This window comes from Nycticebus coucang, chromosome 17 (genome assembly GCF_027406575.1).
Source record: "Nycticebus coucang isolate mNycCou1 chromosome 17, mNycCou1.pri, whole genome shotgun sequence".
Taxonomy (NCBI): Eukaryota; Metazoa; Chordata; class Mammalia; order Primates; family Lorisidae; genus Nycticebus; species Nycticebus coucang.
This window is the reverse complement of record NC_069796.1, coordinates 47,740,069-47,752,845: the sequence shown is the minus strand read 5'-3', so window position 1 is coordinate 47,752,845 and position 12,777 is coordinate 47,740,069. Positions and strand designations below refer to the sequence as shown.

General features: G+C 35.6%; 1 protein-coding gene across 2 annotated transcripts in view; it reads right to left on the bottom strand.

The window, feature by feature from the left end:
* Positions 1–12,777, bottom strand: part of SPINK5 (serine peptidase inhibitor Kazal type 5) — a 74,381-nt gene that overhangs the window by 34,801 nt on the left and 26,803 nt on the right. For both annotated transcript variants that reach the window (XM_053567202.1, XM_053567201.1), the window contains exons 7-13: positions 10,648–10,775; positions 9,204–9,291; positions 6,695–6,822; positions 5,385–5,466; positions 4,120–4,247; positions 2,957–3,038; positions 2,492–2,619 (exon numbers count right to left, since the gene is read on the bottom strand). In XM_053567202.1, the coding sequence (XP_053423177.1) occupies positions 2,492–2,619; positions 2,957–3,038; positions 4,120–4,247; positions 5,385–5,466; positions 6,695–6,822; positions 9,204–9,291; positions 10,648–10,775 (764 nt within the window). The remainder of the gene's footprint in view (positions 1–2,491; positions 2,620–2,956; positions 3,039–4,119; positions 4,248–5,384; positions 5,467–6,694; positions 6,823–9,203; positions 9,292–10,647; positions 10,776–12,777) is intronic.

Below are 12,777 nucleotides of genomic sequence, written 5' to 3'. Positions count from 1 at the left end.
AAGTGAAGTCATACATATAAAAGAATTGCAACAGAGCCTGGTACATAATAAAATGGTGTAACTGATAGGAGGGACTGATATCATCATCACTGTCATCATTGAAAGTTACCTGTCCCAAATAGACATACAGTAGAAATGAAGTGAGAATGAAATCTCTTACATTTTGAATAACTGATACAAATTTAGTTTAATGAATTGTATCTATAGTTTAATCAATGTATAATACAAATAACTCAATCATATTCTATAGATAAATATTATATAATTTGCGAAAATATTTTAATGTGTTCCAGTCACATATGACTTGCTCATTGCTCAATTTAAAACTTTTTAAAGAGTTGAAAAGACTGTTCACATGGTATGACAGTGTGCAAAAAATGACTATGGAGAGCACAGTGATTCTCCAGAGAATCAATAAACTTTGTTAACCTATCTACAAAATATGAGGTGATGAAAAAATATTTCTTTTTGAAAAGAAATGTTTATGTTAGTGAAAGAAACTCATTAAAATAGATTAAAAATTATAGGGTTTTTTTTCAGACTGCTTTATATGAAAACTGAATTTTTTCAAACTGCTTTATATGAAGCCTAAATTTTACCACATCTAAATTGTCTAAAAAAATTGAGCATTTTTTTTCCTAATGGATGTTGTCAGACATGGCAGCAAATCTGACCACTAGGTGGCATAATTACTTCCTTGCTACTGAAAGATTAAGGTAGAGAAATAGACTGAGACAAACCTGAATACAGGCAACTGTATCTACCAGTAGTTGGTAAAGGCCTTGCTGAGTGATTGTATCTTGACTATATGCTACAGTGAAACATGCATTATCATTTTCTTCATCTACAAATTGCAAATACCACCCTGACTTTTCCATCATTCTCATCTTTTCTGAGCCTTTGATTTTTTTAATCTGTAATTTGTGACAACACAAAATCTGTTTTATATGGTTGTTGTGAAAATTAAATTAGATTACGAAGCAAAGCTCCAGGTGAGTACCAGATGATTATATGCACTCAATAAATGTTTGTTATGATAATTATCCAGTCATCATCTTAACTTGCTCTGTGCTTAAGCACTGTGGGGGAAGCCTGCTGGGTTATATTGCTCTCTGTCAGCGAAGACCAAAAGCTCAATCCTTTCACTGATTCTTGGAATATAAAAAATCAAATCTGTATCCCTTTGGTCAAAAATCAAGAGTTTAGGAAACTCATATGCTCCTGTTTGAGAGACCAGATCCCATCTTCCATTCTGAAGTCATGCTTTAAGCCCCACTATAAATGGGCATCCAACTCCTATAAAAAAGAAAATCTCAACTCTATTCTCGAATCTTTCCTTATTCTAGGACAAGGTCAATCTTCATGTTGAACTCAAATTTGTCCCTCAGTAACTCTTATCCATTTTAATTCTATTCCTTAAAATCACGCAGGATAAGGTCAATGAACTAAAACCCAAAAATGCCTCATAAAATCTCCCTTACATTATAATGGTATTTTACATGTAATTGCATCTATTTCCTAATTCAGCTGATAATTACTCAAAAAACCAAAAGCAATTAGTATAATTATCATGGCATATACTTTTCTCTGGGTGAAAGATTCCAGGTTATTTTTTCTTCATCTCATTTTTTTAAATTTTTATTTTTAATTGACAAATAATTATGACATAATGTATGGATTCAATGTGATATTTTTGGTAGAGAGCAGTGATTAAGTCAAGCTAATTAATATAGTCATCTCACATACTTCTCATTTTTTTTGTGATGAGAACATTTATAATCTACTCTTTTTTTTTTTTTTTTGAGATAGAGTATCACTATATCACTCTTGGTAGAATGCTATGGTGTCACAGCTCACAGCAACCTCAAACTCCTGGGCCTAGGCTATTCTCTTGCCTCAGCCTCCCAAGTAGCCGGGACTACAGAAGCTGGCCACAATGCCCAGCTATTTTTTTGTTGCAGTTTCCATTGTTGTTTAGCTGGCCCGGGCCAGGTTCGATCCCTCCACCCTTGGTGTATGTGGTCGACACTGTAACTACTGTCCTAAGGGTGTCAAACCTTACAATCTACTCTTATAGTAACCATGCTGTGCAATAGATCTCAAAAACTTATTTCTCCTGTCTCACTGAAATTTTGTGCCCTTTGATCAGCATCTCCTCATTCCCAACACCCACCCTATCTGCACCCCCAGTCTCTGAGCCTCTGATAATCACCATCCTACTCTCTATAAGGAGTTAGACTTTTTTAGATTCCACATGTAAGACCAGGCAGGTATTTGTTTTTTCTGTCTGGCTTATTCTACATCTCTTTATGTCCCAACAGTTACAGTCTGAAAGCCCTTTGCTTGCTTTGTTACTGTTATTATTAGTTTATTTTTTAGTCCATTCAAATGTGGCACCTAAAACTGAACACTGCACTGAAGAGAAAAATGCCTTATTCATAGTTGCCATTTCTCAATCCCGCAGAAGCCCTGAAGCTACTGCTCTACTCACAAGAAGGCCTCACACATGGAGCAGGTGTTGCCATATGTTTTCCCATCTGGGCCCTGAATGGGATCATTCTCTCTGGTACAAAGAAGTGGTCCATTCTTTCTGGATTTGTGGTATTCACTGCATAATTCCTATGAAATTGAAGAGGGAAATGGGAAGTATTAAACAGAGGTTGAATCAGATTGCAAAAATACCTGAAGTTTAGATTTTTTTTGTCTCCTAAATGGAGATGAGCAATTGACTTATTTTAGAATAGTTCTTAACTTGGACGGCAGGGATATTTTTAAGTGAAAAAAGCAATGAACCTTCAACCAAGAAATGGTCCTATATGCACATGTATAACTGCATACGTACAAATACACACAAAGGACAAACTACAAATGTTTCATACACATTCGGGGAATTGATGTGTTCTTTGAATGTTGACATGTCCATATGCCTCTGACTTGTTGGAGAAGATGCCCTCACCTCAAAAGAAGCTGTATTCTCAGATTGTCTTTTATTTCTTGATTCACTTTGCTTCTTTTTCTTTTCTTCTTCTTCTGCTTGGCTGAAAGAGAGTGGTTAAAACAAAAGTTGAGTAAGAATCACAGAATCCCCATATTAGAAGTGATCTCAAGTATAATTTAATTATTACAGTTAACATTTATTAAATTCTTATAATGTGCCAAACCCTGTGCTATACATGTGCTATGAAATCTTCATGACTGCATGTAGTAAAATCATTATTGTCATCTCACTTTACAAATAAGAAAACTGACAGAATGAAAGTATAACTCACCTAAGGGCACAGAGATAATAATTGTGGACTAGGGATTTAAACCCTAGTCTAGAAGTGGTTTCCAAAACTTCCAGTGCTCACTATTGTATCTCAGATGATTCTCTACTCTTTGCTTTAATCTGCCAATAAAGTCTCTACCTACGTCACCCTTGACACGCAATGGTAAAGTCGCTTTATCTTTGAAATCCTCAAACTGTTAGAAAGTTCTTCCTGGCATTAAGCTCTGTTTTCCAGAGCGTCCATTCATTGGCCTATTGGCTCCACTTTCATCTATGGAGATAAGTTAGAATAAGCCCTGTTCCCACATTTAAAAACAGAACTACTTGACTATTTCAAGACTATGACTCTCCCCTTGCTTAAATGTGCCTAAGTCTTAAAAATTCTTAAAGGACATGATTTTTACACATTTCCCAAATCAGACTTTTTTTATTCTTAAGCATGCCTTAATTTTTTTTCCCCTGATTAAGTGGCCCTTTCATAATTTAACATACAAATTGAACAGAAAAGGCTGGGCATGGTGGCATGTCTGTAATCCTAACATTCTGAGAGGTCCAGGTTGGTGGTTAGCTTGAGCTCAGGAGTTGAAGATGAGCCCGAGCAAGAGCAAGACCCATGATTCTACTAAAAATAGAAAAACTAGACAAGCATTGGGGTGGGCACCTGTAGTCTCAGCTCCTCAAAAGGGTGAGGCAAAAGGATTGCTTGGGCATGAGAGTTTGAGGTTGATATAAGCTATGATGCCATGGCACTCTCCCTAGTAAGATTCAGTCTCAAAGGAAAAAAAGGAAAAGAAATTAAATAGAAAGGACAAACCCTCCTTCATTCTCCCAGCTGCAGCCCTACTACTCACAAGAAGTTCGCACACATGTAGCAGGCGTTGCCATGCATTTTCCCATCTGGACCCAGGATGGGATCATTTTCTCTGGTACAAGGGAGTTTTCCATTCCTCACAAAGTTTCGATACCCACTGCAAAGCTCCTGCCAAGAAAAAGAAAGTTAGCTGGACATATGCTTTATTTCTATTCAGAGCAGAAGATCCAGCCATCTACACTGGCAAAAACTAATGTTATGTCTCTATGGGCCAGAATTTTACTTGTGTTTCTCTCTAATGTAAAATTTAATTTTTACAATAAAAAAACTTACCATTTACTAAGAGATCATAACAAAAAGACATCGAAGGCTGTTTCACTATAATATAAGGGGGACACAAGCTAACGCCACTATAATCTCAACAGAAAAAAAAAAAAGTGCAAACATACAAATACAAGAAAATCTGAGAATTCAAAGGTCAGAACCATGAAATCTGATTGTGGAATCTAGGGAACCTGTCAAGGAGCAAGAATAATTCAGGCGAGGGTGAAGAGTAAATAGGATTTTCCTAGGAAAAACATAGATTGGAAAGAATGCTCACCAGATTATGAGAATAAAATAAATTGAAAATTTGCCAGGTGGGCAACCACATGGCAGAATGTAAATTTCTGATTGAAGCTGAAGAGAGGTAAAGAGATTAAAATATTTCTTGCAATTGATAAAGAGCTACTTGTGGGTTTTAAGCAGAGCTATATTATGATCTAATTTATGTTTTGAAACATTCTTTCAGCTGTGTTAGGGAGAATTGATGGATTAGGGAAAGGACAGAATCCAGAGGGGGAATTAGAAGACTTTCTTCATCAGAATTAATAGGTGACAGTAACTGACGTAAGGCTTTGGAAAGTAACATTGTAATATTTCACACATAAGAATCATGCTTTTTTTGGGAATCATGGTATTTTTTATCTTATATCATATGCAAAATTTCAGAAATTCATATGAAGAAAGTACGTATACATGTAAATTTTCTCTGCAGTGTTTAGCAAAAGCTAATATGATCTCTCAGTGATGAAAGTCCAAATAGAACCCAATTTTTCAAACTTCAAGATAGTTCATTTCATTTTACAGGGTGAATTTTGGAAGCAACCAGAACAGATGAATCTTCTATAGCATTCATCTAACGCCATTTACAGAGTGAAAAGATTTTCTAGGGATTTTTTTAGAGCAATCTTCCACCCTTTAGACTCTGTGAAGTGTGTTCTCATTATAGTACCAAGCAGGGTTTATTGGGTGAATTCCACTCACTGTATATGAGGGTGCTTTTCCAGATTCTCTTTTATATTTTGCTTGTGCTTCGGCCCTTTTCTTTCCTTCAGCTTCTGCTTGGCTGGATGAGATAGGAAGTGAAAGGGATCCATTAGGACCGAACACATGCAATGTTTCTCCACATCTCTGAACCTCTAATCCATTTTCCTCCCTTAGGAAGGAATAATTTGATCCCATTATCACTGCATAGCAATGAGAATCCGCAAAACATCCTCCAGTATGGTATGATACCATGACTTCTTCAGAGTTTCTGCTTGATTGGAGGAAAGATAATAATAGTGGGCTGGAAAACTTGCTTTCCATAAACTAGCTTTCTTGCAAGTGGTGAAAAAAGGAGCATTCTCCATACCCACAACAGAGATATCAAAACCAGAACCATGGTGACACAATTCCTGGAGGCTGAAAGTGACCTTATCAAAGCACACCGACTTGTACCACTGCCTCTCAGAGAGGATGAGAGGCAGGAGGGCTTTGGCAGGATCTGACTACAACCGAGGATTCCTCTCTGGACTCCATGATCGATCTACCACATCCAGCATACCCTAGTTTTCATTTAAGCTTCAATGTATTGCTTACTTATGGCTGTGGTAGCCAAAAGACAAAATTGGAGGCAGGTGGAAAAAAAGCCAATAATTTCCATACACTGATAAACCAAATAAACCTAAATGTCCTTTGTATAATGGAATTGCATGGTACGTACAGTTAACTGATGGTATTTCAACCATAAGCCATTGCCAATCAAAACATAAAAACAAAGGTTCTAAAAATAAGTTAAATACTTAATCCAGCTCAATCAAATAGTGATTCTGAATTTTGATAAACAGATGTTGATTCTAATTTACTGGGAAATGTCACATTATAAAAATAACATCCATTGTAATTATTTAAGAGTTTATGATATTTTAATGGGAAATTTGTCTCCATTCAATTTCTGCATTAAGTGCTAACTTTGGATACTAACGCCCACGGAAGATCAGATGTCTATGAACTGCTAAATAAAACAGGCACACTTATGAAGCTTCAGGGCTGACAAGGAAGCTAATATTTGTACAAGGTCATATTCATCAAGATGATCCAATGCCAAAGAGGAAGCATTAGAGAAAACAGGGAATCTTGATGTAAATTACTCTAGGTATTTACTCTGAGCTCTACTAAGGATACTCCCTGAGTATTTATCCAACTCCTTTTCCAGTTTTGAGTCACAGTTTCTCCATTTATGAAACAATTTAGTTCTATTAGATTATCTGCAAAGTTCCTCCTTCTTTGGCATTCTAAACCTCTCTACTCACAAGTAGGCGTGACACATGGAACACAAGTTGCCATGCATTTTCCCATCTGGGCCACGAACAGGGTCACTTTCTCTGGTACAGTAAAGTTTGCCATTCTTTGCCAGATCTTGATATTCACTGCAGAGTTTCTAAATAATGAAAATAAGACAATTCAGATATAATTCTCTATTCCCTATAAATGCTAACTTGTCACAAAGAAATAGGAAAAGAGAAATTAAGGAGGAAAAACATAAAACATTTAGGATTTAGAATCATCCATAAATTTAGTGATGTTTTTCTCTTCATAATATTCATCCATTTAACTAGTGAAAATGTATTAAGTTAGAGAAATGTAAATATTAGTATCATTTATTTAGGATCTTTATCAACCAGTGGAAAGGATAAATAATTGCAATATAAAAAACTAAATGATATATCACAGGCCTGAGTCCTGTGCACATGTTCCTCAACTAAATGATATATCACAGGACTTCCTGTGAATCCCCAACAATAAAAAAAAAAAAAAAAATTAAAAAAAAGGATGCACTAGTACAAAAAGGAGCATCATAAAATTTTAGAGCAGAGGGCGGCACCTGTGGCTCAGTGAGTAGGGCGCTGGCCCCATATGCCAAGGGTGGCGGGTTCGGACCCAGTCCCGGCCAAACTGCAACAAAAAAAAAATAGCTGGGCGTTGTGGCGGGCGCCTGTAGTCCCAGCTGCTCGGGAGGCTGAGGCCAGAGAATCGTGTAAGCTGAAGAGTTAGAGGTTTCTGTGAGCCGTGTGACGCCACAGCACTCTACCCGAGGGTGGTACAGTGAGACTCTGTCTCTACAAAAAAAAAAAAAAAAAAAAATTTTAGAGCAGAACAAAGAGTTCTTTGAGGGTGTACATAGTATCCGGAAATACACATGTTAAAAGGTTCTCCAAGAAGAATTGAGATATGCAAAGGCATGAAAGAGCAACTTCTTTTGAGATGATTTAAATGTTCAAGAGTATAGTGGCTATAGAATTAGTTAGGTAAGGAGAGGAAGGTTTGGGAAGTGGTCAAAAAGGAGAACTTGAAAATCAGTTTAAAATCAGACCAGTACAATGTACTCAGCCCTACTATGAAACTAATTTATAGCTTTCATATGAAAGCTATAACCCAATTGTAACACAAGAATATGGGGAAAGAGGCAAGGGAGGGGAGGGGAGGGGGGAGGATGGGTGGAGGGAGGGTAATTGGTGGGAACACACAGTGCATCTTAGAAGGGTACAGGTGAAACTTACTAAATGCAGAATATAAATGTCTGAAACACAATAACTAAGAAAATGCCGTGAAGGCTATGTTAACTAGTTTGATGAAAATATTTCAAATTGTATATAAAACCAGCACATGGTACCCCATGATTGCATTAATGTACACAGCTATGATTTAATAATAAAAAAAAATATATATATATATATATATCAGACCAGTAAAGGTTGAAAGGAATTTGAATATTTTTTGAAGGCAATGGGAAAATGATAAATATTTATAGCAAAGAATGACAGCTAGAGGCATGGAGGATTTGAGTGACTAGAGATTAAAACTAGGGAAATTAATCAGATTACAGAAGTATAAAGAAAGAACAACAAAGAGAGAGAAAGAAGCAAAAATGGTGGGGGAGAAAGTGGGGTCAGGAAGGAGGAAAAAAGGGAAGAAGGAAGGAAGGGAGGAGAAATTTGGAAATAAATGATAAAAAATAGTTGAGGAACATGTGCACAGTAAAATTAAAAGAACTTTGTTACCAAGGATTGGGGGATAGAAAGCAGTTGAGAATGAAGCCAGCCAATGAGTTGGAGTTATATAGGGGGACGTAAAGTACAAACCACACATCAAAAAGAATAGACAGCTATCTGTAAGAAATAAACTAAGCAGGGTTTCCATATGAAATGAAATGGTCTCAATTCAAACATTTGACTCATGCAAACATCTCCTATTCTATGCAAACAACGTGGAGAAAAAAATCAAAACTTGAGTACTAAGGAAGATGAACATTAAAATTTAATAGACCACACAAGATGCTGGGAAAACTATTAGGTTACTGAGCTAAAGTGACAGCAGCCGAAAACAGGCAGGTGACTAGTTAAGAAATCTTTACAAAACAGAATGCAGTATGATTTAAAGGAAGAACATTGAAATTCCTCACTGATGCTGTTGTTAAAATGAATACCTCCACAACACCTGCTACATATTGCAAGAGTACGTATCATGCGTTGAATTCAGAAAATATTTTGATAAGTCATCCTCATTTAGAAGTGTGAAACTGTTTTACTAATGTGACTTTATTAATTTCCTCCAAATAGAGCTAGAATTTATAATGCCATAATTAATCTCCTAAGTCTCATAAAACAATAATTATAAAATAGTTTTCAGTAAACTTATTAATAGTAGGGAAAATAGTAACCAATATTAAAAAATGTTTACTAGAGTAATATTTGCATGCACACACACACACACACACACACACACAAAAGACATAACTAGATATATCAAACTAATCCTTACCTCAATTTCTCTTTTTACTTTAACTTTTTCTTCAGCCTCTCTCAGATTTTGATCTGCTTTATTGTTTTCTTCTAAAAAACGCTGCTTGCTGGAGAAAGAAAAATAAACAAATTACTAGAGATGCTTCGAACCTTCATAATACAAAATAGTTATTAGATATAGATGGAAAAATAGCTAAGTTTTCCTGAATTCTAGTGTACTTTCAAATCACCTTAAATCCCCATTTTGCTTTTCATTTTGCCTTTATATTATATATACGCCGTTTCTTTCCACTAAATGGTCTTTGTTCTCATATCCATTTCTTCTCCCCAGTTTAAATGCTGTCTTTTTGAAGAAGACATCTCAGATCTCAAGCAGAAATGAGCTCATCTAGTGAGCTCATATGTTTATTCATATCTGGATATTCTCCTCTTATGGAACAGTTTATATTTTGTTTTTCAATATATAAATATGTGTGTGTGTGTGTGTGTGTGTGTGTACAGGTGCATGTCCATGGCTGATACCTGCTATTACCTTTAAGCTTCTAGAGAACAGGAATCTTTATTCATATGTTCATTCACCCATTCATTCATTCACTCATCACTTAGTTACTTTTTTTTTTTTTTTTTGGCAAGTATTGATCTGGGTTTGGTCATGTTATAGTATACAATACAAACACACACCCTGTCTGCCTGGAACTCTTGAGCCTAGTGGAGAACATTGATAGCCAATAAATAGAGAAATAATGATATATTTACCAGTGTGATTATTTTGAAAGACGTTTACTAAGAATTATGAGGAATAAATTTCAATTAGTGACTTTAAGAAGTCTTATTCAAGGAAGGATAAACTGAAAATGTAATCTCCAAAGGAAGAGGACATTAATTGGGCAAGACTGAGCAGAACTGGCAGTAGTAGAGAATATAGGAAAGGCTTAGAGAGCTCAACAATCTGGTAGAATGTATCATGAGACCTCATCTAAGGTTTCATAAAGGCTGCAGTTTACATGTTGTAGTATTTACCCTCATTCCCATGTCACACATCACACACAAAAAGATGAGAGTAATCCAATTAATGTAAAAATGTGAATTTTTTTGAAGATGTCCCATTAACTTTGTCACAATGGAATCATTACTGGAAAAAAAAAAGGCTTTGCACCTGATTTACCCCCATTCTGTACTATGATTAGTTCATAAAGAAGCTCACAAAGGTCATGGGGAGGATATTAGAAGTATTTTATAAACCTGTCTTCCAAGTAGAAAATGGAACCCATTTGTTTTCAGAAATATATACACATCATTGGTATCTACTGACTAGAAAGTTATGATCTGCATAAAGCATAACACTGCTCAAATAGTTTTCAACAACAACAAAAAAACTTCTCAGCATCACTCTTACTCTTCATTCCAATCAATCTTTGCTTCCAGCTTTTGGATCACTCTAAATAAATTGTTTCTATACTCACAAAATTTCAGCACACAAGGCACATTTGTTGCCATGCATTTTGCCATCAGGGCCACGGACTGGGTCACTCTCCCGTGTACAGTAAAGTCTTCCAGCTCTTGTTTGTGGCTCATATTCCTTGCAAATATCCTTTAAAAAACAAACAAGAATTATATTTACTGTTTTTCTACTCTTTAATCTAAAAACCTTAAGATAGATTTATAATCATAAAATATCAAATTTAGAAGGAATGCCAAACACATGTGACATATTAATGAGAATAATGATAAATAGCAATTTTCTTGTCAAATGACTTGACACTTATCTCTGCTATGTAGTGTATTTATTAAAAGGTAAGAGAGCATAGAAAGAATAAGGCTAAGTGAAACTTTCCTAAAATCAAAAGTTGATAGGACTTTTTAACTTGCAAATTCATGGGAGAAGCAGGAGGAAGATACCTTTTATGTGGTTTCAACACAAACACAACAAAATGCAAAGCCAAGACAAAAAAAAGTGAGATGAGATGAGATGTTTAATACTTACTTAATATGGATTAAGTCAGGAACAATACAACCTAGTTTGCAAGGAGGAAACACAAGGTACTATCCAACAGCATTATTCTTACTTTAGTTTGTTTTCTGTGCAGATCTGAGATAATTTTTGTGCATTCTGCCTTCTTTATTGGCAATTATTTCTGACGTTGTATAAACATCAGAGAGAGTGAAACTAATTTCCTTTTACTCCATTTTAGAAAGGTAAACCAGAAAGGCTGATATTTATTTAGAAAATTTAAAAAGGTTGTGACTTTCCCCCACTCCCACCCCCCAAAATGAAACAATTCGTTCTCAGATTTCCTGGTGCTTTTGTTTAGTACTTTCAGGCTTTTCTTTATGTTTTGAAAATTCAACTATTTGATGTAAGCTAAACCTGATCCTTGTCTTTCCATTTTAGCCGAGCAAACATGAGTATAAAAATAGTGGTTGGGAGTCAGGAGATGTGGGTCACCAGATTGTGGTTCTCATTCACTAAAAGACCATAGCCAAGTCCTATACTCTCGGAAACCTCAATCTTACCATCTCCACAATGAGATTTTTGCAACAGATGCTCTAGAGAGCATTTTCTAGATCTAGTATCATCTGATTTTTGTTTAATTATTCAAATTACATTAGGACACTTTTAGAAAGAATCCTAATTTCCTCCTAATAAAAAAATGTTTGTTTTTGGAAGACCCACAGGTGTGCTCCAAATTCCCTGGTTGTAACAATCTAGGAATACAGATGCAGAAGACAGTCACCTGACAATCCTAGCATGGTAATAAAATTAATGCTCAATGATTCCCATAGAGAAACAATGGTAATTTGAGTTTATGAGGTGTGATTCATCCTAGGAGATTCTGAAGAAACACTTTTGTGAACAATCCAATGACAGCTTAATTATGGGGCATATATTGAGCCATCACTACAAAGCAGTTCTATTCAACACTATCATGTTCAATGACCCCACCAAAATAATGCTACCACAGAAAGGAGGAAGGGAGGAGAACTGAGACCTGATGAAAAATTAAGGAAAAGAACTTCTTTGCGTTTGTGAAGTAATGAAATGCTAAATATCAGAGGATAACCAAGAGTTTTAGACTGAAACTTAACAACCACTACAAAAGAATTGTTTTTCAGTCGTTGGTTGAGTGTTGGACAAACTATAGACAGTTCTGAATACTTTATTTTTTAAAAATTTAAATTCCGAACACCATAGATAGGGTGAGAGCTTTGCTTCATTAAATAGTAGTATGAATTGAAGAGTTAGCTCTTGACAACCAATAACTGGGCTTGTTTCTCCCCAAAATAACATTCAAACCCTACATTCTGCAAAAATAGTATCCTTGTATTAGTACCAAAGAGTACAGGATGTAGAATCACAATCCAACAGGAAGGGAAAATCGAGGTCATTTATCCAACCTCCTTATTTTGCTGACAAGATAATTAAGGGCCAGAGAGGAAATGACTTGTACATTCTCACACACCCACCCCATGACAGAACTAAGGTTAAAATTCAGTTCTGACTTCTCACCAAAAGGCAAAGTAATTGTAATCTCTCTTGTTGAAAGTAGATCATTCAAGACATAAGGGAAGGCATTATGAACAATATTTCTTCA